Below are 26,704 nucleotides of genomic sequence, written 5' to 3'. Positions count from 1 at the left end.
AAGGATAATCTGTAATTACTCATGTAAACATATATTTCAGGAGTGTAATAGCATGTGTATGTTTCTTTTTTGTTTTAAGTGAATATAAATTATTGTCTGATTTTTAGGTGTGATCATGGTTGCTTCTGTAGGTCAGATAGTTCAGGAATTCATTGTATTATAGTATATTATGCTTTATCTTGAAAGGATCAGAACATCCTTATTTGTAGAAAAGAGGGGATTTTGTGATTGGAATGACTTCTCCTTTATTAGATTGTATGTTACTTAATATATTTCTTTGTATCCTTTATATCAAAAAATATGTATCACCCCCACCTCCCCCCCCACAAGTTTCTTTGGAAATATATTTGTCCCCTTTGACATTAACATCTATTCCCGAAAGAGCTCTGTTTGAGATTTTCATGGAGCTTCGTTGATGGCTGTCTTGTAAACCCACCAGCACCCCTTTCATCCCAGGATTCTGAATTCAGGCTTAGCTGCTCCAGCAAGGCTGCTGTTTACTGGCGAGTTCCCATTAACACAGCTACGACTCCTGGGTTAGATAATGGACTCAAAGGTTAAGAGCAGAGGATCTCAACAGCTCCAATCAGCAGGGCTTTTCCAGGGCTAATTACCTCTTTGCTGCGCTGACTCTAATGTGACATGTTTATTGCCTTAACTAACAACTCATTAGCTTAGTTGATGTTTTTGTCAATATTAATTCGTTCATTTAAGCCAAGTCAAAGCTTAAACAAAGATGTCCAGACTGAGAAACGGGCAGCAGAGTGACTTTTGTTTGCTCATCTTTTTTTTTTCTCCCTTACTCAACTTCAATAAAATAAATGTGTAGAAAGGAAACATTTAGAGTGCTTGTATTGAGAATGTTGGTATTCATTTGTCTGCATGTAGAACAATTCTGAATTTATTTCTCCTGTGGTTACTCTAGTCTCCATGTCACAGCTTACTAATATTTAGTGTCTACTAAGGGTGACTATCTCTACTCTTTGACTGTATATCTATAAAGCGTTAACGTACAGCAGCTTCTTGTTCCAGTTGAATGTTTTATTGTGGTTATTAGAAAAGAGATCAAGTAATTTTTCCTATGATTTTAATCTCCACTAGACTGCCTATAAAATTACTTTGAGATTTATCTTGTAACAATCACTAAGTTACTTAATTAGCCTGTGTGAATTATTTAAAAAGAGGAGGCAGTTATGAAGTTATCATGAAACATTTCAGGGTTTTTTGCCATAGTTTTGATTAGCGTTAATAGTATTTCTCAGAGAATGTCGTTGTTCTGATTTTATGTATTTTTAAATAATAATTAAATTCTAGAAGCTCTAGAATAGTAGAAATGGGTAAAATAACTGAGCATGAGTCTTTGATCAAGTAGTAGGTCGATTACTTTGTGGAGGCACATCAGCATCTTCAGAACCGTGTAATACATTTAATTGGCAAATCCCTCTCACACGGTGTTTAATGGTGTACAGATGACCAGAAAGGGTTAAGATCAGACGTGAGCCGGGGCTGCAGTGTTAGGGGAGTTTCATCTCTATAAAAAGGCCAGTCTCTGCTTAGAAGGCCAGAGATTCACTCTGATTGGTTGGTTCCTGGAGGTGATCAGGCCTAGAGAAGGCTGATAGAAGCTGTGCATAGAACATGGTGAGAAATACGTGGCATATAAACCAGAGAAACTCCTATCTATTTCCTCCACCTTTCTGTACCTATAGAGTGTTCCGTGACACCAAATTGTTATCAGTAGTCATGAGAAATCACTGTCCCAGAAAACAAAAATAATTTGTGTGATTGTTTGTCACCTTTTGCAGAGTCCTTCCCTCCCTATCACTTTCTAGGCTCTTACTCTGCTGTATTTTTCCTCACGGGACTTAGTACTACTCAGCATATCTATTTGTTCATTTGGTTGTTTTGTCCCAACTGGAGTGTGAGCTTCATGAGAGTACAGACTTGCTTGACCTGCACTTAGAACAGTGCCTGGTCCACAGCAGGCACTCAGGAAGTAATGAATGAAAGGATCACCCAGCTATTAGGTGCTAGAGCCAGAACTTGAACCTGGTGGTCTCTTGCTTCACAACCGCCCCCGCTTTGTCTTTGGGAACAAGACATAGAAGTATTTAGGTCATTCACGTAAAGATTCCATAGATTAATGGATTTTTGTTTTTTTACTTCTTTGACATCATAAGCCTCTGCTTCTACTATTTTACATCTTTATTGCTGACCCCCAGATTGTCAGACAATCAGCACTTTTTACCTTCCTTCAAGCGGAAAAGGGCCATATGCATTAAGTAATATCCTTTTGTTTATGGGAAGGTAAGACTCTTATTTTAGTCTGCCATCCAAAATACACGGAGTACCAAAAGCAAAATGAGATTAAATTTCACTGCATGACACAACTTAGTTAGTTTGAAACTCAGTCGAACAGAAAATAATGTGCTTTCAATCAAGCAGCGCTGGATTTTATACTCTTCTGATTATAGGACAAGAAACAGCTACTTTCTTTGAATTAGGACTGTTTTGACTAAGCTGATATTAGATTAATGAGTTTTAAAATATCTTTGTTAAATTAACTTCCTAATTTAACAAAGTTACTTTATGCTTTTTATTAAATGAAATGATGACTTAGTTTTTATGCAATACAGGATGTAAAAAGTTTAAAAGTAGTTTTTCATAACTGTATTAATACAAAGCATCTCGTTTTAGAAGTGTTTATTAACTATTCCATATCCATGAATAATGCACACTGCATTGGAATTATTTTTAATCAAACCAGTTACCTATCTAAAGCAAAGGAATAGAATTCTAGATGGCGCTCTGCCATCCCTGTTCTTTGATGGACATTAGCAAGTGGGAAAAGGCTTCATTCAGTGGGTTACACTTTGAAATAAGTGGCCAATCATTATTAATTCATTTTGCACTCATTGTAATGGCATAAATCATCATAAATTCATTTGGTTTAAAGTAAATATAATACGTTCTCCCACAGGAAGTTCCTTGTAATTGAGCTATTAATTAGTACATTTTTTAATATGACCTTTTTTTTTTTCTCCTTCTCTACTCTTCAGAGCCAAGGCTAGTTAGTGGCCATTTCTTTACTCATGATTTTCTTTTAAGTATGATGAACCAGTTTATCTTAACTCTTAAGTAGGCCTGTTGACTGGCCTAAAAGGGACCAAAGCCCAGGAAAATGGTTACATATATTGCCTACTAGCAGGGCAACAGTAATAATTGTCAGTGATCTCTAAGGGCGCTTGGAAAATTCTCTGAAATGCTTTGGTTTTGTAATAATTCCAGTAAGGAAATTTCATTCTCTCTTGGTAAACATAGTTTGATTCTGGCTTCTGTTTTTTTTTTCTTCACTGTGCTTTGAACGGTGTGCTAACATTGTTCACTGTGCTGTGGAGAAGTCAAAGTACTGTCGGGTTCAGTCTCTACCTTTGCATTAGAAATGCAAAAGGGGAAAAAAGTGGAATAGCAGTATAAAAGTATCATTTATTATCGAATAATGCTGAAAATGATACCTGATTCTTATAGAAATATATAGCTATAGTTCTTTGTAGCTAATAAAGTGCTTTCATATAATAGGCACTTATTAAATGTAGAGTACATTAATAAAGTGAGTCTACACTTTGTGATAAGGATACAAAAATGATCCAGGAAACAAATTCATTATTTCCTAAGTAATAGCCTCAGAGCGTGTGTGTGTGTGTGTGTGTGTGTGTGTGTTACAGCTTGTATGTTAATCTTTTAAAAGAGCGGGTCATCATAACCATCTAGATAGGGTAAACATTTTTTTAATTGACATTTTTCCTTGGTCAGTTCATGACGGGACAACAGTCATCTTGCCAAAGCAACAAGTTAGCCATTGTATAATACTATAACCACAGCTTACGTAGGCTTTATTTTGCTATCTCTGTGTCAATCCTTTTCTCATTTTTAGCATTTTGCTGTTACAGCAAAGTGTAAATATTTTCTTGCAGCTTTGTGCCTTTGTAGCACTTTTCAAAAATGGTAAGATTAAAGTTGGGACACTTTAAAAAAAAAAAAAGCTTGAGATAAAAAGCTTGAAATAAAACGGCCCTAAAATATGAGCTATTATTATTACTCTTGACTGCACGACAACAGAGTTGCTTTCTCAACAGCTAGAGGGTCTGAGTTAATTGTGATTTATCCAATTCTGGATTTCCGTGCTTTCTGTTTTTTAAGGAGCTTTGTTTTGATTTGATTTGTTTCCAGAGTTCTGAGCCCGTGTGCATTTTGGTAGTTCATTTGCGCATTTGGCTAGACATACAGGGTGATGGGGGTGGGTGGGTGGTGCTACACGTTATATTCTCACTGTAAAGCTGCCGTAGTGTCTGTACTACTTACCCATCTTACAGGTAGGAAAGGCTAATCATCTGATAACTGGGCCTTGAATATGGTCACAGATTGACTTGAATAATGCTGAATTCTGTCTGTTAACAAGTTGAGTTAGGAGCCTCTTGGCATTCTCAGTAAAGAACCAGTGACCAGTAATAGGACTTACCAGTTATGATTCTTATAGTGGGGAAGTACCCTTGCAGTTCCTCACAACAGTAAACTTACTACAAATGGCAGCTGTTTCCAAACTTTCCAATATCATGGGCCAGTAAAATTTCCAAAAATAAAATTTGGGAGTATTTAGCAGTGCTGTGTTTTATTTTGCTGAGTGCAAATACTAAAAAAATACCACTGTCTTTATCATTTTATTAAAGAAAAACCCTTTTATTCACCAAAAAAGTAGTAAGAACATAACCTTAGACTAAACACTCCTTTAAACTGAATAAATTTAGCTTCATGAAAAAGACATACTACATTGTTTGTGTTTTACCATTTCACCATAAAGCCATGGAAACTTTGCCATAGACCAGCACAAGTTTATAGCAGACCCTTGGAAATTTCTGATCTGTGCATAATTTTATTGACTCTGCTGGGCACATTCAATGTAAAGTAATTTTCAGTATTTGCCAAAGCAACAATTGTGTATTAAGTACTTACTGAACTATAAAGCACTGTGCTAAGCCTCATGCAAAAAAAAAAAAAAAAAGTTTTTTTATAAAAATTTCATATGGCCCAGGGAACTTACTCATTTAACAGATGTGGAAAGGTAATAAAATAAAATAAAAATAAATAAAATTAGCTCTGGACAATAGAATAAATGCCAAAGATGGTATATCACTGTTTGTTAAATGTATGGATAATAATTTTTCTATTAAAAAGAATAATTTCATTCTAAAGGAAGCAGGGACGGCGCAGAAATTGCCAACTACCAACCGCATACGATTCTCCTTTTACACGTGAACAAAACCTCAGAATTGTTGCAGATGGCATTGTGGTCAGATCGCAAACTACATTTCCCACCCTTCTGTGAAACTAGGGGAATTATTATATAATTTTGGCCAATGAAATGTAATCAGACTTTACAAGGGGGCTTGACTTAACTGCCACATGTCCTTATGCCCTTCAGCCTTCTACCTCTTCCTGTTGGGAAGGTGCATGCAGTGCTGGATGTGCAATTAACCATTTTGTGGACAGGATGCAACTAAGATAGAGCCAAGACAAAGACAGGGATCTTGGTATGGCTGTATTTAGCTATTGAACCAGTAATGGGGACCTTCTCATTGTGTGACAAAAGATAAAACATATAATTTATTGAATCTTCTGTTTTGGTAGAGTGTCATGAATAAAACATGGTTATAAAGATGTAAGTTGTGTTCAGAGATGTGTTCTGGTCACATTACCCGTGGCCTGGGCCACAGAAGCCTGCAGGTAACCACTTGCCTTCCATCATTCTCAGTTACATCAGACAAAACAGGAATAGATCATAGTTTTCTAAAGTCCTTTCAGTTCAAATATTCTGTGATTCTAATTAATCCATTTGGCTGGGGGTAAGTAGATCAGAATTTCCAAGGCAGTAGGTCTTGCCACCCCCATTTAACATCTTTATTGGAGTATAATTGCTTTACAATGTTGTGTTACTTTCTGCTTTATAACAAAGTGAATCAGCTATATGTATACATATATCCCCATATCTCCTCCCTCTTGCATCTCCCTCCCACCCTCCCTATCCCACCCCTCTTAAGTGGTCACAAAGCACCGAGCTGATCTCCCTGTGCTATGCAGATGCTTCCCACTAGCTATCTCTTTTCCATTTGATAGTGTATATATGTCCATGCCACGCTCTCACTTTGTCTCAGCTGACCCTTGTCTCTCTCTGTGTCCTCAAGTCCATTCTCTATGTCTGCGTCTTTATTCCTGTCCTGCCCCTAGGTTCGTCAGAACCATTTTCTTTTTTTTTTTGTAGTTTCCATATATATGTGTTAGCATACGGTATTTGTTTTTCTCTTTATAACTTACTTCACTCTGTATGACAGACTCCAGGTCCATCCACCTGACTACAAATAACTCAACTTCGTTTCTTTTTATGGCTGAGTAATATTCCATTGTATATATGTGCCACATCTTCTTTATCCATTCTTCTGTCAGTGGACACTTAGGTTGCGTCCATGTCCTGGCTATTGTAAATAGTGCTGCAGTGAACATTGTGGTACATGACTCTTTTTGAATTATGGTTTTCTCAGGGTATATGCCCATTAATGGGATTGCTGGGTCACATGGTACTTCTATCGTTAGTTTTTTGACGAACTTCCATACCTCCATATTGGCTGTATCAATTTACATTCCCACCAATGAATCAATTTACATTCCCACCAATGATGCAAGAGGGTTCCCTTTTCTCCACACCCTCTCCAGCATTTATTGTTTCCGGATTTTTTGATGATGGCTATTCTGACCGGTGTGAGGTGATACCTCATTGTAGTTTTGATTTGCATTTCTCTAATAATTAGTGATGTTGCACATCCTTTCATGTGTTTGTTGGCAATCTGTATATCTTCTTTGGAGAAATGTCTATTTAAATCTTCTGCCCATTTTTGGATTGGGTTGTTGTTTTTTCAATATTGAGCTGCATGAGCTGCTTGTAAATTTTGGAGATTAATCCTTTGTCAGTTGCTTCGTTTGCAAATATTTTCTCCCATTCTGAGGGTTGTCTTTTTGTCTTGTTAATAGTTTCCTTTGCTGTGCAGAGCTTTTAAGTTTCATTAGGTCCCATTTGTTTATTTTAGTTTTTATTTGTATTTCTCTAGGAGGTGGGTCAAATAGGATCTTGCTGTGACTTATGTCAAGGAGTGTTCTTCCTATGTTTTCCTCTAAGAGTTTTACAGTGTCTAGCCTTAAATTTAGGTCTTTAATTCATTTTGAGTTTAATTCATTTTGAGTTTATTTTTGTGTATGGTATTCAGTATTCTAATTTCATTCTTTTACATGTAGCTGTCCAGTTTTCCCAGCACCACTTAATGAAGAGGCTGTCTTTTCTCCATTATATATTCTTGCCTCCTTTATCAAAGATAAGCTGACCATAGGTGCATGGGTTTATCTCTGGCCTTGCTATCCTGTTCCATTGATCTATTATTTCTGTTTTTGTGCCAGTACCATACTGTCTTGATTACTGTAGCTTTGTAGTATAGTCTGAAGTCAGGGAGCCTGATTCCTCCAGCTCTGTTTTTCTTCGTCAAGATTTCTTTGGCTATTTGGGGTCTTTTGTGTTTCCATACAAAGTGTGAAATTTTGTGTTCTAGTTCTGTGAAAAATGCTGTTGTTACTTTGACAGGGATTGCATTGAATCTGTAGATTGCCTTGGGTAGTATAGTCATTTTCACAATGTTGATTCTTCCAATCCAAGAACATGCTATATCTCTCCATCTGTTTGTATCATCTTTAATTTCTTTCATCAGTGTCTTCTATTTCTGCATACAGGTCTTTTGTCTCCTTAGGTAGGTTTATTCCTAGGTATTTTATTCTTTTTGTTGCAATGGTAAATGGGAGTGTTTCCTTAATTTCTCTTTCAAATTTTTCATCATTACTGTATAGGAATGCAAGAGATTTCTGTGCATTCATTTTGTATCCTGCTGCTTTACCAAATTCATTGATTAGCTATAGTAGTTTTCTGGTGGCATCTTTAGGTTTCTCTATGGATAGTATCATGTCATCTGCAGACAGTGACGGCTTTGCTTCTTCTTTTCCAATTGGATTCCTTTTATTTCCTTTTCTTCTCTGATTGCTGTGGCTAAACTTCCAAAGTGATGTTGAATAATAGTGGTGAGATTGGGCATCCTTGTCTTGTTCCTGTACTTAGAGGAAATGGTTTCAGTTTTTCACCATTGAGAATGATGTTGGCTGTGGGTTTGCTATACAGGGCCTTTATTATGTTGAGGTAAGTTCCCTCTCTATGCCTCTTTTCTGGCTTGTTTTTATCATAAATGGGTGTTGAATTTTGTCAAAAGCTTTTTCTGCATGTATTGAGATGATCATATGGTTTTTATCCTTCAGTTTCTTAATATGGTTTATCACATTGGTTGATTTCTGTATATTTAAGAATCCTTGCATTCCTGGTATAAACCCCACTTGATCATGGTGTATGCTCCTTTTAATGTGCTGCTGGATCCTGTTTGCTAGTATTTTGTTGAGGATTTTTGCATCTATGTTCATCAGAGATATTGGCCTGTAGTTTTCTTTTTTTGTGGCATCTTTGTCTGGTTTTGGTATCAGGGTGATGGTGGCCTCTTAGAATGTGTTTGGAAGTGTTCCTCCCTCTGCTATATTTTGGAAGAGTTAGAGAAGGATAGGTGTTAGCTCTTCTCTAAATGTTTGATAGAATTTGCCTGTGGAGGCATCTGGTCCTGGGCTTTTGTTTGTTAGAAGATTTTTAATCACAGTTTCAATTTCAGTGCTTGTGATTGGTCTGTTTATATTTTATATTTCTTCCTGATTCAGTCTTGGAAGGTTGTGCTTTTCTAAGAATTTGTCCATTTCTTCCAGGTTGTCCATTTTATTGGCATATAGTTGCTTGTAGTAATCTCTCGTGATCCTTTGTAGTTTTGAAGTGTCAGGTGTTACTCTTCCTTTTTCATTTCTAATTCTATTGATTTGAGTCTTCTCCCTTCTTTCTTGATGAGTCTGGCTAATGGTTTATCAATATTGTTTATCTTCTTAAAGAACCAGCTTTCAGTTTTATTGATCTTTGGTATCAGTTCCTTCATTTCTTTTTCATTTATTTCTGATACGATCTTTATGAATTCTTTCCTTCTGCTAATTTTGGGTTTTTTTTGTCCTTATTACTCTATTTGCTTTAGGTGTAAGTTTAGGTTGTTTATTTGAGATCTTTCTCGTTTCTTGAGGTAGGATTGTATTGCTATAAACTTCCCTCTTAGAACTGCTTTTCCTGCGTCCCATAGGTTTGGGGTCGTCAAGTTTTCATTGTCATTTGTTTCTAGGTATTTCTTGATTTCCTCTTTGATTTCTTAAGTTATCTCTTGGTTATTTAGTAGTGTATTGTTTAGCCTCCATGTATTTGTATTTTTTATTTTTTTCCTGTAATTGATATCTAGTCTCATAGCATTGTGGTTGGAAAAGATACTTGATACGATTTCAATTTTCTTAAATTTACCAAGACTTGATTTGTAACCCAGGACATGATTTATCCTAGAGAATGTTCCATGAGCACTTTTGAAGAAAGTGTAATCTGCTGTTTTTAGATGGAATGTCCTATGAATATCAGTTAGGTCCATCTTGTTTAATGTGTCATTTAAAGCTTTTGTTTCCGTATTTATTTTCATTTTGGATGATCTGTCCATTGGTGAAAGTGAGGTGTTAAACTCCCCTACTATGATTGTGTTACTGTCGATTTCCCCTTTTATGGCTGTTAGCATTTGCCTTATGCATTGAGGTGTTTCTATGGTGGGTGCATAAATATTTACAATTGTTATATCTTCTTCTTGGATGGATCCCTTGATCATTATGTAGTGTCCTTCTTTGTCTCTTGTAGTAGTCTTTATTTTAATGTCTATTTTGTCTGATATGAGAATTGCTGCTGCAGCTTTCTTTTGATTTCCATTTGCATGGAATATCTTTTTCCATCCCCTCACTTTCAGTCTGTATGTGTCCCTAGGTCTGAAGTGGGTGTCTTGTAGACAGCATAAGTATGGGTCTTGTTTTTGCATCCATTCAGCCGGTCTGTGTCTTTTGGTTGGAGCATTTAATCCCTTTACATTTAAGGTAGTTATCAATATGTATGTTTCTATTACCATTTTTTAAATTGTTTTGTAAGTCTTTTTCTTCTCTTGTTTTTCCTGCCTAGAGAAGGTCCTTTAGCATTTGTTGTAGAAGTGGTTTGGTGGTGCTGAATTCTCTTAACTTTTGCTTGTCTGTAAATGTTTTAATTTCTCTGTTGAATTTGAATGAGATCCTTGCTGGGTAGAGTAATCTTGGTTGTAGGTTTTTCCCTTTCATCACTTTAAATATGTCCTGACACTCCCTTCTGGCTTGCAGAGTTTCTGCTGAAAGATCAGCTGTTAACCTTATGGGGATTCCCTTGTATGTTATTTGTTGCTTTTCCCTTGCTGCTTTTAATATTTGTTCTTTGTATTTAATTTCTGATAGTTTGATTAATATGTGTCTTGGCATGTTTCTCCTTGGATTTATCCTGTATGGGACTGTCTGTGCTTCCTGGACTTGACTATTTCCTTTCCCATGTTAGGGAAGTTTTCAACTATAATGTTTTCAAATATTTTCTCAGTCCCTTTCTTTTCTCTTCTTCTTCTGGGACCCCTATAATTCGATTGTTTGTGTGTTTAATGTTGTCCCAGAGGTCTCTGAGACTGTCCTCAATTGCTTTCATTCTTTTTTCTTCATTCTGCTCTGTGGTAGTTATTTCCACTATTTTATTTTCCAGGTCACTTATCCATTCTTCTGCCTCAGTTATTCTGCTATTAATTCCTTCTAGAGAATTTTTCATTTCATTTATTGTGTTGTTCATCATTGTTTGTTTGCTCTTTAGTTCTCCTGGGTCCTTGTTAAATGTTTCTTGTATTTTGTCCATTCTATTTCCAAGATTTTGGATCATCTTTACTACCATTACTCTGAATTCTTTTTCAGGTACACTGCCTATTTCCTCTTCATTTGTTTGGTCTGGTGGGTTTTTACCTTGCTCCTTCATCTGCTGCATATTTCTCTGTCCTCTCATTTTGTTTAACTTACTGTGTTTGGGGTCTCCTTTTTGCAGGCTGCAAGTTCGTAGTTCCCGTTGTTTTTGGTGTCTGCCCCCAGTGGGTGAGGTTGGTTCAGTGGCTTGTGTAGGCTTCCTGATGGAGGGGACTGGTTCCTGTGTTCTAGTCAGTGGGGCTGGATCGTTTTTTTCTGATGGTCAGTGCCACATCTGGTGGTGTGTTTTGGGATGTCTGTGAACCTAGTATGATTTTAGGCAGCCTCTCTGCTAATGGGTGGGGTTGTGTTTCTCTCTTGCTAATTGTTTGACATGGGGCATCTGGCACTGGATTTTGCTGGCCGTTGGGTGGAGCTGGGTCTTAACTTTGAGACAGAGATCTCTGGGAGAGCTCTCACTGATTGATATTACGTGGGACTGGGAGGTCTCTGTTGGTCCAATGTTCTGAACTCGACTTTCCCATCTCAGAGTCTCAGGCCTGAGCAGCAAGATCCTGTCAGCCACACAGCTCAGAAGAAAAGGGAGGAAAAAGGAGAGAAAAAGAATAATAATAAAGTTTTTAAAAGTTTTTAATATAAAAATTATTTAAATGAAAAATAATAATAATTATAAAAAAAGGAAGAGAACAACCAAACCAATAAACAAACCCACCAATGATACAAGTGCTAAAGATTAAACTAAGATAAACATAAAAATCAGAAACAAATCAGTCGCAGACAGCAAACCCCAAGTCTACAGTTGCTCCCGAAGTCCACCGCCACAATTTTGGGATGACTCGTTGTCGATTCAGGTGTTCCACAGGTGCAGGTACATCAAGTTGATTGTGGAGATTTAATCCACTGCTCCTGAGCCTGCTGGGAGAGATTTCCCTTTCTCTTCCTTGTTTGCACAGCTCCTGGAGTTCAGCTTTGGGTTTGGCCCCGCCTCTATATGTGGGTCACCCTCTAGCATCTGTTCCCCACCCAGACAGGATGTGGTTAGAGTGGCAGCTTATTAGGGGGCTGTGGCTCACTCAGGCCGTGGTTCGGGGCAGGGCGGAAGGTGTATGGAATGCGGGGTGAGCCTGCGGCGGCAGCAGCCAGCATAAAGTTGCAACAGCCCGACGTGCGCCGTGTGTTCTTCCAGGGAAGTTGTCCCTGGCTCACGGGACCCTGGCGGTGGCGGGCTGTACAGGCTCCCGGGAGGGGAGGTGTGGAGAGTGACCTGTGCTTGCACACAGGCTTCTTGGTGGCGGGAGCAGCAGCCTTAGCGTTTCATGCCCGTCTCTGGGGTCTGCGCTGGTAGCCGCGGCTCGTGCCCATCTCTGGAGCTCGTTTAGGCAGTGCTCTGAATCCCCCCTCTTGAGCACCCTGAAACAATGGTTTCTTGCCTCTTTGGCAGGTCCAGACCTTTGGCAGGTCCAGACCTGTTCCCGGACTCCCTCCCGGCTAGCTGTGGTGCACTAGCCCCCTTCAGGTTGTGTTCACGCAGCCAACCCCAATCCTCTCCCTGGGATCCAACCTCCAAAGCCCGAGCCTCAGCTCCCAGCCCCCGCTCGCCCCAGGGGGTGAGCAGACAAGCCTCTCGGGCTGGTGAGTGCTGGTCGGCCCCAATCCTCTGTACGGAAATCTCTCTGCTTTGCCCTCTGCTCCCCTGTTGCTGCGCTCTCCTCTGTGGCTCCAAAGGTCCCCGCCCCCCACCCACTGCCTGCCTCTGCCAGTGAAGGGGCTTCCTAGTGTGTAGAAAGTTTTCCTCCTTCACAGCTCTGTCCCAGAGGTGCAGGTCCCATCCCTATTCTTTTCTCTCTGTTTTTTCTTTTGCGCTACCCAGGTACATGGGGAGTTTCTTGCCTTTTGGGAGGTCTGAGGTCTTCTGCCAGCATTCAGTAGGTGTTCTGTAGGAGTTGTTCCACGTGTAGATGTATTTTTGATGTAGTTGTGGGGAAGAAGGTGATCTACACATCTTAATTCCTCCATCTTGAAGGTCCCGTTGTTCTTGCCCCTTTCTAATCATGACAGCCTAAATGTTGATCTTTCTAAAATGAAAATCTAATCAAACCCCTCATTTGCTTAAAACTTTCCAGTTGTTCCCCATTGTCACCAGAATGAACAAACTCTTAGCATGGCATATAAGGCCCTTTGTGATCAGGCTCTAATAACCTGTGCTGTCGCGTGTCTCACTGTTATATTTCATCCACCTCGTCCTCTTCCCTCTTTTTCATCGCCCCAACCTCTTCTCTTTCACCGACGAACTTTCCAGCCATATTGAACTATGTGTAATCTGTTGGTCTGGTCGTGTTCTCTCTCATCTGATGGTCTTTAGACATGCTATTCTCTCTGCCTAGAATGTTTTCTTTCCATACTCCTCTCCTGTGAGTGACAAAGTTTTACTTAGACTTTAGGGTTTTGTATAGAGGCCACCTTTCCCTGGAAGCCTTCTTATATCCCTAAGATTGGGTTAAGCGTCCCTTTTAGGTTCTATCTTGATACCTTGTGCTTATAAATGTTCTAACATTCCTCATAATATATTCAAATTACCTGTTTGCTCACCTATATCCTGAGCTACAGTGAATATTCTTGAGGGAAAGAACTGAATATTGTTCTCTTGTGTTTCCCCAGCATTTAGTATAATATCAATATAACAATACTCTATAAACAGTTCCTCAGTGAATCTTTGGATGGAAAGTTTGGGACCAAATTGTGGAAAGTGTTGAGTGAATATCAGGCCAATTTGTTGAACTTCTTAATACTGCCACCAGGAGAGTCTCTTACAAAGGACTCAATCGTGATGGCAGGTGGTAGCATCCTTCTCCATCTTGGTTACTCAGTGAGGCAATATTCCCCGATTGTGCAGTAGTGGGGCACTTACATAAAATAAGTAAATATGTGCCTTTGTACAAAATTAGATTCTATCTTGAAGAGATTAAAATACAGCCTTTATTGGGTACCTAAGATTTAAGAAAAGTTCTGAGAGATAAAACTTAAAATTCATAAAATTCCGTCACGAGATTTTTTTCTGTTAATAGAGAAGTGCTATCATTGTCTTAATTTTAGCTTTTTCATCACCTTGGCCCATATTGCAGAGCACCTATATTATATGGAGTCATACGACTTCCTAGATGTCAAGAATAACAGGAAGGTGGTAGATATTCTTGACAGTTTGAAATATCATTCTGGCAAACTGGGGCCAGGAGCTGCGTTAGAAGTGTACGTGCAGTAAAGGCAGGTCTCTTATCCATTTTAGGTCCATAATGTGTGCAAAGCATTGTGCTTGGTGGTTTGGGAGATGCAGAGTTATATGAAACATACTTCCTACCCTCAAGGAGCTAACAAACTTGCTGAGGAGAAGGGAAATGCACCAAAATGCTTATATTTAAAGATAACTTGTGAGAAGAGACACATAGGTACTGGCAGAAAATAGAGCATTGGATCTCTTTCTTTCAAGGTGTTTACATTTTTATGATCCACAAACTTGGAACTTTACATATTATATTTACATAGCTAAGTATGAGAGTAAAATTTTCAAATACATGTATGAATGAAGTATGAATTTCTACATGTTTTTCTCAAGGAGGCTTTCCATATCTGTGTACCTTTTTCGTTTACGGCAGGAGTTGTTAACCCAAGGTCCGTGGCCTCCTTGACATCTTTCTGCAGAATTTGGTGGATATGTATGTGTATATAGTTTCCTGAGGAAAGGACTGATGGCTTTCAACAGATTCTTTTTATTTTATTTTTTTATCTTTTAAAAACATTCTATTAGAATCTTTAAGGATTCTGTGACTGAGAAGAAATCCAGAACCACTGTATAGAGAGTGCGTTCACAGACTTGTCTCCGCTTTACAATATCTTTCTTTTCACCCCCATTTCAATCCATTCTCATTTAACAATTGGCTATAGCATAGCCAATGAGTAAATGCTTTTATTTGTTGAGTGAATTAAATTAAAGTTTATATGCCATGTTCTTAATTTTAAAAACAGACAAGTTCAACATTGTTATTCAGAATGAGCCCTGACCGCCCTTCACTGAACACACGCCAGTGAGGGCACTTGGCAGTACACTTCATTGTTTAATTCATTTAACACTCTGGCCCTTCATGAGTGATAGCTATTATTATCCCCATTTTACAGTCAAGGAAGCTGAGACTCACTGAGTATCTTCCTAAGCCTGCCCCCTAGTAAGTTATAAAATCAGTTAATACTCTGTCTTGAATCTGAAGCCTCTGTTCCCTTTAACTAGTATGTTATACAGTAATATGATTTATAAACTGTTTTGTTTCTTCCCCTCAAAAACCAACCAAACAAAAAACCCTCTTCTAAGTTGCAGTTTGTTCTTGACAATCCCTGGTGTTTTGTGTTTTTTTAATGTCAAAATGCCTTTGGCAGTAGATGAGCTTTTGTAGCTTAATGACCATTGGCTTAGGTATACAAACGGTTAGCTTGATCTTCAACATAAAGGAATACATATTAATTAAAATCTAGATCATTTCATCAGATTTAGAAGTAATATTGAGCTATTTTTAAAATTGCGTGACAAACTTATGTGAAGAATTTACCAGTACTTGACGTCATTGTCTGCTGTTGGTACACCAGAATGTGGAGGAACAAATATGCTTGTCTGGGGCAGTGGCGGTGTGGAGTGGAGACTTTTGAAAACTACCCAATCTACCTTCTCCATCCCTCATCCCTGTTGATAATCATTGCCTGTGATGAGACGTGTTACTGATGAAGCATTTCGCATATGAATTCTGTTAGATGCAGAAGAAAGATGAAGAAATACCATCTTACATTATTTAGAAGCATCTTCATTTTGCAGAATGCTGAGTAGGGAGAAACATTGTTTGGAAGTTTAGAATCACTATTATGTTTTGAAATTATATACACTTATTTAAATATAGTTATTATGTAATTACAACACTTTAGAATATGGTATAAAATATTGTAGCCTAACTTATCTCTTTAAAGTACATGGCTAAACAAACTGTAAACTTGAGATCTTTTTATAGTCTTACTATTCAAAACCCCTTGTCAGTTAAAGTAAATCCAAAGCGGTTTATATTTTGAAAATATGCTTCAAAGAAAACATCACAAAAGTAAAATTACTTTATTGCTCTGCCTTTTATTTTGTAATTTTAGGTAAGGCACTGACATTTCTTCTGCTGCAGCCACCAAGCCCCAAACTTCCTCCACACAGTACGATCCGAAGAACAGCCATTGATCTGATTGGACGTGGTTTCACAGTTTGGGAGCCTTACATGGATGTGTCTGCTGTCCTGATGGGGCTTCTTGAACTTTGTGCTGATGCCGAGAAACAACTTGCCAAGTACACGCTCCATTTCAGTTCATTTGGCTTTTATTGGTTTTGCTTGTTTTGTTTTAGTAGAGGTCATTGATTACTCTTTATAAATTGCATATGGAGAAAAAATAGACAAATATCTCAATATATGAAATTTTGGAAATAGACAATGAAAGGGAGATATGTTTCTGTCATTTTAACACAATTGGGATTTAGCTTTGAGCCAATGAATGATTTATCCATGGCATAGTTTTAAATATATGTTTATTGTGCCTTGAGATATTATCAGCTAATAATAATATAAACATATCACATATAAGGAAAATGATATATATAGTTGCTCAAAAATGTTTTACTGATACAATACCTGGCCAGTTTGGGGAATTACTCCTTTGCACTCGTGTTAATTTTTAAACCAACTTTATTGAGGTTTCATTTGCACACAGCTGAGGATCAGCCATAAGGAGGTTGCAGTGGTCCAGGGAGGCAGGGATGAGAATAGAGGAATAAGAAGAGGATCCAAGGCAGTTCCTAAAATGAAACTGGGGCTGGTGATAGAGGTTAGTATTGACTTGAGAACCCAGCCTCCTGATTCCTGGAGGGAGTCTTTTTTGTTTTGTTTTGATGGTATAATACACATCTAACAGGAAATTTACTACCGTATCCCTCTTAAAGGATACAATTCAACAACATTCTCTGCATTCACAGTTATGCAGCCATCACCACTGCACCACTGGGAACTACCTAGTTCCCAGTATCAGTCACCCCAAAGGGAAACTCCATACCCATTGAACAGTCCCTTTCCATTCTCCCCTCCCACTGTCCCCTGACAATCAATAATCTGCTTTCTGTCTCTGTGAATTTGCCTATTCTGAATATTTCATATAAGTGGAATTATACAGTACGTGGCCTTTTGTGTCTGACTTCTTTCACTTAGCATAATGATTCCAAGGTTCATTCATGTTGCAGCATTTTTCAGTACTTTGTTTCTCTTTATAGTTGAACAATATTCCATTCTGTGGATATACCACATTTTATTTACCTGTTCATCTGTTGATGGCCATGTGGCTCGCTTCCACTTTGTTTGAACACCTAGTTTTCACTTCTCTTAGGTAGATACCTAAAAGTGGAATTGCTGGGTCATGTGGTAATTCTGTGTTTAGCCTATCGAGGAACCACCAAACTGTTTTCCATAGCAGCTGCACCATTTTATATTCCTACCAGCAGTGTAGGAATTGTCTTTGCATCCTCACCAACATTTATCTTCCGGTTTTGTTGTTGCTTTTTTAGTATAGTCATCCTAGTGAGGGTGAATTCCTAGTGGGAGGAATTCTTGAACTGTCCCATGATGCCTCTCTTAATGTACAGGCAGACCTCATTTTACTGTCCTTCACTTTGTTGCGTTTCACAGATGCTGTGGGTTTTTTTTTTTTTTTTTACAAATCAAAGGTTTATGGTAACCCTGCATTGAGCAAGTCTTTTGGCACCATTTTTCCAACAGCATTTGCTCATTCATGACTCTGTGTCTCATTTTTGTAATTCTAGCAATATTTCAAACTTTTTTATTACTATATTTGTTATGGTTGTCTGTAGTCAGTGATCTTTGATGTTATTTTTGTAATTATTGTGACTTTTTTAGCAATAAAGTATTTTTTAATTAAGGTATGTACATTGTAAAAATACTTAATGATATTGCACACTTAATAGACTACAGTATAGTATAAACATACTTTTTATATGTTTACTGGGAAGCTAAAAGATTCGTGTACATCGCTTCATTGTGATACTCGCTTTATTGCACTGCTCTGGAACCGAACCTACAGTATCTTTGAGGTCTGCCTGTAAGTGTTATCACCTCTTTGATTTTTTCAGTGAATGGCATTTCATGACTATCATTGATAACCTTTTAAAAAACTAGGGTTCTCTGCCCTTTTCTTCATGGTTGCCTCTCTCATATCCCGCAGTTGCCTTATATTCTAGCGTGCTTTGGGCCTGTCGTCTTTCTGCTGGCTGCTCTATGCTCAGAAGTGGAGACCAGAGAAACAGCTGAAGGCTAGACTGGAATGCTGTGACTTTGTCCACAGATTGGGCATCCCTAGCCCAAAGTCCCAAGATTGACTGGTAGGGGAAGGGTATTCATTTCAAACCTAAGCAGCTGTCCTCCCCCTTCACCTGCTTCATACCGCCACACTTCCTAAACTTCAGCTCTGTGTCTCCCTAGCTATATACCCTTCAGTAAATTACTTCACCTCTCACCTCAGTTCCATTTACAAGTTGGGGCTAATTAAATACCTACTTCGTAAGATTGATGTTAAGTGAGTTTATATTTGCCAGGTGCTTAGAAGAGCACTTAGCACATGTTAAGAGATTGAATGGATGTTCCCTATATTGCGGGGGGAGGGGGTATGGATGGTGATGCCATTGTCATTGTCCTAGTGTTCAACAGGTAGAAGAGATGCCCGTTTCTAGAATAAACAGTTCCACATAGTGACAATCAGGATAGTTTCTGGATGGATACAGGTGGCCTGAAGGTTCTCGATTGACTTAAAGGATTAGGAGGGAATGTGAGCCCATGAGTTGGCAGCAGTCGTAAGAGGCTGGCCTTTGTGCAAAGCCTGGAACGTATTTTCAACCTTTTACCCTCCGCTTGGCTGCAACTGCCATGGACACCCTCCAAGGAGTCAACAGAGTGGCTTCTTTTACCTCAGCTCTCCTGGTTACCTTGAGAAGCCTTTAATATTTTTGATTGTCCAGAATTTTACTTTGACCTAATTTTATAGCCTATTTTCAAATCTGATCAAAAACAATTTCAATAGTATGCAGTCTCGTTTTGTTGCCTGGGAGAAGTAATGGGTTTCTATTTTAGACTAACCATCTCACATTTTCTTTTATTTTGTGTTTAAATAAGTTCACATGAAGCTTATATCAGCAAACATAAAGATGTGCTGTGTTTTATCTACATGGAGTATGTCCACAGACACCAATACTTTAGCTTTCAGTAGGTAATTTAAATCTTGCTATTACATCCTTTTCTGTCATGAAGATTAGTATAACTCTCTACACACAGCTCTGAATAAATGAATGTATCAGCGTGTAGCCTTGAGGAGTCCAATGTAATTTTCATCATGATAAATTGTATAATAAGCAAGAAAATGTTTGCTTATTAGTCTATAACAAGATTTAGATTGAAAATGACCTGTTACATCCACGACACACTTGGTACAGGCTGCAGAAGGACTGAGATGGGGCGAGATAGAGCAGCAGGGTGACTGTGCATCTTACCCTCACAGTGCCTGTGGGGCCGCCCTTCTGTGCCCACTTCTCTGTGCACATGATAACACCGCTTGGCCGCCTTGCTGCCGACTGTGATCTTAAGCTTGCTTTATGGAGAAGCTTTTATATTAGGCTTGTGCTTTTTAAAAAGAAAAAAACATAAGCAGTGTTTCCTTCTTTATTTCAATTCTTGTGAGTTTATGAAGGAGGGGGTTCAAGGTAGGGCAGCTCGCTCAGGTTGGTATCTAGTTCTGAGGCATACATGTGATAGCAGAGTTTCTCTCTTTCCTTCTCTCCCCTGTGTTGACATCCTCTGTCAGAGATAACTCCTGAGAGGCCTCCTGAAAAACTGTATATGGCTCAAGACTAATAGAGCATTTTCCCAGAATTAATAATGCTTTTTTTTTTTTTTTTTTTTTTGCGGTACACGGGCCTCTCACTGTTCTGGCCTCTCCCGTTGCGGAGCACAGGCTCCGGACACGCAGGCTCAGCGGCCATGGCTCACGGACCCAGCCGCTCCGTGGCATGTGGGATCCTCCCGGACCGGGCCACGAACCCGTGTCCCCTGCATCGGCAGGCGGACTCTCAACCACTGTGCCACCAGGGAAGCCCAATAATGCTTTTATTTTAGAAATATGGCTTAGAATTTTATATCTTTGGAATCAAAATAAAACCAGCTGTTTTCCAGTGTTTTCAAACATTTTGCCCAATTTTAAACTACATTTATTAAGTAAGCAAGCATCTATTGAGTAGCTAATATGTGGAAGGGACAGTGTTAGGTACTATATGTAGTGACAAACTTTCATGAAACAAAGACCCTTCACGTGACTTGCAGTCTTACAGGAAAGATAAGATCTTACAGGAAAGAAGGAGAGTAAAAGGTATGGACATTCAGAGCATGGCAGATGAACCACAGGGGTTACCCAGACAGTACCCAAGGAAGAATTTCATCTGAATCTTTCCTCTGAATGATTGTGAGGAGAGGTGGGGAAGAATAACTACGACGTGCAAAAGGACAGACGGGAAAAGCCCAGGCACACCCCAGAGAGGCTGAGGGACAGCTGCACACATAGGGACATGAAACTAAGCATTGTTTTTAGCTAATTTTATTTATTAATTTCTTGCAGAAATTAAACCCTGGGATGCTCCAGTCAAAAACTTGAACATAATTGCCTTACTCATTATCTCTGGGGAATAGAATTGGGTTCAAAGAGAGGATTGGTTTTACCTTTTTCTTTATTAAAAGAGTGTAAAAATGACTATAAAAGATCATAAAACGAATCTGAGACAGGTGCTTTCTCTTGTCCAGGAAAAGGTGAGGTTCAAACCCAGGTCTCACTGACACCAAAAGCCACGCTCCCACCCCTGTGCCATCTTGCATTTGAAATCTTATACCCAGAGAATTAAAGACCAACAGAGTACTAAATTCAAAACAACCTATTAAAAGGACCTAAAAGAGGTCAACTCAGAATTTTCAGCTTTTTAAAATCTATGTAATGAAATCATTTTCATCAAGAATTTTGTGCCTTCTGGAAACTAGAAGCCCATTTAAATATCAGTAAACTCCTTGACACCTTGGGCCATGTTTCGATACTATGTGTTTATTCTTATGTATTCAAACACCTGTTATATGATTTGCCTTGTTATTTGCAATAAACATTTAATAAAGTCCTAGAATTTTAGAGACAAAAGTCTTCTTCAACAGCATGCAATCCAGTGCCCTTAATATGCTATTAAGTAAAAATAAGTTGTAGAGATTAAACAACTTGTCTGAGGTTACACTAGTCCTGTGAGAGCTAAGACTGTCACTTAGGTCTCCCGACTCCCATTCTGCTGCTTCCATACTGCATGGTTATGTCACCCTTTATATAATGAGAGATCCACAGGTAGAATTTTACGTGAGGAATTTTTAAGTTAATGGTTATGGGCTGTTTATTCATGAGGGACTGTTTAATTGAAAACGGAAGGCTGCACTTCGTTGAAATCATAGGTTAAGTCATCCCCAGCTGATTGTGAAAATAATAGAAATGTATGCAGTATTATCTTTTTTAAAAATCCATGGATTTTTAGATCAGCATGGTTATGGACATATGGCTAAAATGTTAGAAACAGTAGAAAATCCTACTTTTGTTTTATGTAAAAGTACAGAAGAATCCTTGTGCTTTTGTATGTGTTGTGGTCTGTGATTCTGATTCCATTTTCCTAGTTCATGTTGCAGACCTTTACTCTGAAAGAGAACAGTAGAGCAGGGCCGGCCAAGCTGCTGAAGGTGCCAGACTCTCACCTCATACTGCTGTGACTGAGGGATGTGGATGAACTACACAGAGTCCATTGCTTTTCTGTAATATTCACAGTTGCCAAACTTTAAGGGAGAAACATACAGTCATTGGAAACCACACATGCTCTGATAACATAGATAAGCCTTATATGTTGGAAAGACTCTTTCTGGACAATATAAAATAGAGTTGGAGAAAAAAGAATTGACATTTTAACTCAGATCTCAATCATAATTTTTAGATTTGAGAGCTGGAGAGTAAAGATCACATCATACAAACACTAAGGTGCTTTAGGCTTCAATATTTAGATTATTTTTCCTATTCACATGACATTTATTTTTAATAGAAAGTTTATAATTGGAGGAAACCATTTAACTAAATCATGTTGGCATAGATTTTATTCATTGTAAATGTATACAATATATAGGAAATAGGTCTAAAAGATATGCACTTGGAGGAATTGCCACCTTTGAGTTTAGGAAGTTAGTGCCACCTGTGACTTATCAGATTTAGGTCCCACATGACAAAGAGGAATTGCTGATTCCCTATTACATTAAAGACAGTTGTTCATTAAAGACAATTGTTAACACACCTATTTTACCAGGGAGGGGTAGAATGGAATTCCCAGATGATACGTAATTATGTATTTTCAAAGTAATTTTAGTCTTTGTTTCAGATGGGGAGTGTTTTCAATGTTCTGTTACTGTTTGTCTTAGTTCACTTGGCCTGCCATAACAAAGCACCACAGACTGGGCTACTTAAACAACAGACATTTATTTTTCACAGTTCTGGAGGCTGGGAAGTTCAAGGTCAAGGTGCTGGTAAGACCTCATTCTGAGGTCTGTTCTCCTGGCTTGTAGGCTCTGCCGTCTTGCTGTGTCCTGACATGACTTCTTTGTGACCAAGATTTTAAGAGAGAAGTAGATCAAGCTCGCTGGTTTCTCTCATAAGGGCACTAATCCCATCACAAGGGCCCCACCTTCATGCCCTTATCTAACTCTAATTATCTCCTAGAGGCCTGTCTCCATATACCATCACATTGAGGCTTAGGGCTTCAACATCTGAACTTTAGGGAGACACAAGCACTCAGTCCATAATCGTGTTGACTGTGATTTGCAGGTTATCCTATGAAAGTTGTGTTCCCCCCACCCTGAATATTCCCTTATGGTGTTCCATAACTTGACAGATGGGTGAAGTCTGACAATTGTAGACAGTGACATTTAACTGAGGTGGTCTTACATGTAAGTTTTAAAAAGCTTTTACTGCCATGGAGTAAGGGTTAGAACAGGATTTAATGAGCAGTCAAGTAAGGATTGAGCTTGGCCTGAGTGGACTAATTTCTATTCATGGTTTTTATGTATAATATCTATCATCTCTGGTATTTCATATTGAATGTGTATACTGAAATGCTGAGTAAAACTGAGAGTGTGTCATATCATATTTTTCAGAATAAAGACTGAAACAAAGACCCACCCTATAAACCTATGTAACAGATGATCTGCATAAGAGCCAGATAAGCAGGATCAGGTGAAAAGAGTGAGTTCTGTGTTTACATCCAGATTCCAGAATAAGGCAGACATCCCCTTTAATTTCAAGCTTCTGATAGTATGATCCTTCCTTTTCAGTTAGAATTCCACATTAAAATATATCACACACCCAGTACACTTTTGACTTTCAAGATAACTACATGCAGAATTAGACTTTGTCTGTTGGGACCACCAGATCAATTACTTTGACTTCATTTCTTGGTCAATTCAGTCGAATAACTGGCTTAAGTGATTTTTTTTTTTTCCTGCTGCATTTGCCAGGTAACTTCATTTACCTTCATTTAACTATTGAGCTACCACTATGTCCAAGGGCTGTACTAGGCACATTGCAGGGGGTAGGGGGTGGTACACAGGATTAGAAGGCATGGTCCTAACCTGTTCATTGGTTCACAGTATAAAACTAGTTCAGAATGAGGGTCAGTGCTAAGGGCCTGGAATGAACAGGTTTTGTCGTTGGTTGTTTTTGTTTCAATAGATGGTAATTGAGTGCTGTAGCAATTGCAGAATACCACGTGGGCTTCCACAAGAATTGAACAGAGGGGAGGGAGGAGAGTGTGCTAGTGGGGAAAGGGGTAGCAGAGAAGCAGTAGCAAAATACTACGATTAAAAAAGGAATCGAACTTTAGGGACCAGCTTTGAAATTAGTCTGGCCTCGGGAGCATGGGTGTGGAAATGACTGAGTAATAAATTAGCAAAACAAGATTATGGAGGGCCTGGAATCTCCAGCCAAGGAGTTTAAGATTTTTCTAAGCACTAGGACCCAGTGTGGTTTTTAAGCAGGTTAACCATGAAATAAAGTTGGTGCTTTGGGAAGATTACCCTGGCAGGGGTGCATTGAAGAGGCTGCAGACAGGAGAGACAAGGTTTCTCTTCTGCCCCTGTTGCCTGGGCGACTCCTTTCTGTTATCACGCTCACAGCCCACCCGCTTGTGCACTGTGGATGCTCTGACGGTCACTGCAGAGCCCTGACCTCAGAGCAAGAGCTGCTTCCACATTCTGAAGTCCTGCCCTCAGACTGCCAGACACTGATGACAGGAATCACTCAAATGCACACGTTGGTGCCTCTACAGATTGTTGGGTGGTCCAGCTTCCCAACAGCTGGAATCCAACGGGCAGCACTTTTCTATGTCTTTGGTTCGCTTCCTTCCCCATTACCCCCACTTTATCACTTTTCTTCCTATAAGAAGTTTGCCAATTTCCCCAGATTCACAAGGTCATTTGCTGAGGAGGAAGGGTAATGTGTGACTAAGCCTTTAACTTGAAACTAGTGACCTGCCATTCATTGATCTCATTTTCTTTTCACTTTGTTTCTCCTTGTAAGAGGCATCTTTGGTTGAGAAGAAGCACCTGCTGTACCTGTAACTGTCAGATGCAGGGCCAGATGTCTTTGCATTTGTTATCTCGTTCAATCTTCTCATCAGCCTGGTGAAGTCGGTATTTTAATATAACCATTTTACTGACATTGTGCTTATTCAGTCTAGGTGGCCACAGGGCACAGCATGAGGGCAGGGGGACAATATCCACTTGTCACTGTGGCGTGAGCCTTGGAAGTCTGTCAGCTGACCTCCCCCACCCTCAGGTGCACACACACATGTGCATATCCATGTGTATTTATTCTTTCTCTCTCTTTCTCCCCTCTGCCTCGCCTCCCCTGGCCCCTTCTTAGCATCCCACTAAACTTTTCTCCTCCATGCAAGGAACAGAGATGGGGTGAAAGAGAGGACTTAGAGGTGGGCGGTGAGTTTGCAAGGATCCTGTTTATGTGAATAAAACTCTGCTTTGCAACTGCAAGAGGTCACGACAGCACAGCTGGGAATGGGCAAGACTTACACGGACTCCAGGAGGATGCTGTAACGCCTGTCCTGTGGAAGCCAGACCCCATCTCTTAGTGAGAAACACATCCATGAGGAGGGCACCCGGAGCCAGGAAGGGCAGCAGGGGCAACATCTTCTCTGTCCTTGTATTTCCCTTGATTCAGCCTAGCCCTGCAGGTAGCCAGGTCACCAACATACGGATGTCAGTTTCAAGTACAACAACCTTCAGGTCTGTTTCATAAGCTCAGCCATCGCCTGTCCTATACCTGCCTGTAAAGTTGGTCATCGGTACCCACATGTAAGACTTCTTTCTTTAGCTGAATTTGATCTTTTTGAGGGTTTTTGATTTCCAGTTCTGCTATTTAGTACAGTTACTCTCTGTTACAACTTTACCTCCATACTAGTCGATAACCATGCATCCTGTATCTTCATTCAATCCACTGTTGATGCTGAATAAAACAGACTGGAGGTCCATGTATTACAACATACCACTAGAAAGCTCTCTCAGGGATGCAGCCTAGCCAGGCATCCAAAAGTGCTGAGTTTAGTTGTGTTAGCAATTCATTAATCCAATTACCCACAGCATCGTCCAGCCCCTCCCCCTTAATTTTCTCCAGAGGTCGGCTGTCCTGAGACATTACGCTGCTACCTTGGCTCTTTCTCTGGACCTGATTTCTCCTTCGTAAAATGCTGATAATCACCACCTCATAGGGATGTTCTGGGCAGATGCAAGAGGACATGAAGTAGCACAGGGAAGCTCCACTTCAACCCTCTACCTACGGTTCCCGTCCAGTTATTTTTCCTCCTCTCATGCCTCCCACATGTGGGGTGGGACACCTTGGAAATGGCCACTCTTTCTCCCTGGCTGACTGCTTGGCAGGGATGTTGCCTAGGGGATCTTTCCAACTTCAACATCCTGTGGTTTTACTGATCTTAGGAAAGTTGATTTAGGTTTGTTCAGAATTATTCAATTAACATGCCATATTTGTTTGTTTCAGGCTTTCAATATTATCAACATCTATTCATCCACATTGATGACAGGAAACATCATAGAGTATCTGAAAAATTTAGCTTTTGAATTTTTTAAAACTTAGCTTAATAATGATCTAAAACTTTACAATAATTTTTTTTTACAATAATTTTTTAAGCAATCTAGCCCAGCACTACTCACCTAGTAAACATTTCTTTTCCTGACTTCTCAATAATAAAGTTTAATCCAGAAGAGAAACTGCTCTCCTGATGAGAATCTCTGTCCAGCCCCCATTGGGTCCCGAAGGCATCAGGACCTTCCATGGGGGTGACGCGCCCACCAATGCACCTTCTGTTTATTGCTCGATATGTGTGTTTGTTCTCTCAGCTCACATCTGTCTTTTTTGTGGTAAACATGAAAGGAAAGCTCTCCATCGTCTTCTCTGAGTTCCCACTTTGTGTCTACCCTTAGTTTGGAAA

The 26,704-nt window shown here is 39.3% G+C and overlaps 1 protein-coding gene across 7 annotated transcripts in view; it reads left to right on the top strand.

Annotated features, from left to right (window-relative positions):
- Positions 1-26,704, top strand: part of WDR7 (WD repeat domain 7) — a 388,004-nt gene that overhangs the window by 239,631 nt on the left and 121,669 nt on the right. For all 7 annotated transcript variants that reach the window (XM_067698977.1, XM_067698974.1, XM_067698978.1 and 4 more), the window contains one exon: positions 16,186-16,372. In XM_067698977.1, coding sequence (XP_067555078.1) covers positions 16,186-16,372 — 187 coding nt within the window. The remainder of the gene's footprint in view (positions 1-16,185; positions 16,373-26,704) is intronic.

Source organism: Pseudorca crassidens, chromosome 12, assembly GCF_039906515.1.
Source record: "Pseudorca crassidens isolate mPseCra1 chromosome 12, mPseCra1.hap1, whole genome shotgun sequence".
In the NCBI taxonomy this organism is placed as follows: Eukaryota; Metazoa; Chordata; class Mammalia; order Artiodactyla; family Delphinidae; genus Pseudorca; species Pseudorca crassidens.
The sequence above is the reverse complement of the archived record's forward strand: the minus strand, read 5'-3'. Positions and strand labels throughout refer to the sequence as shown.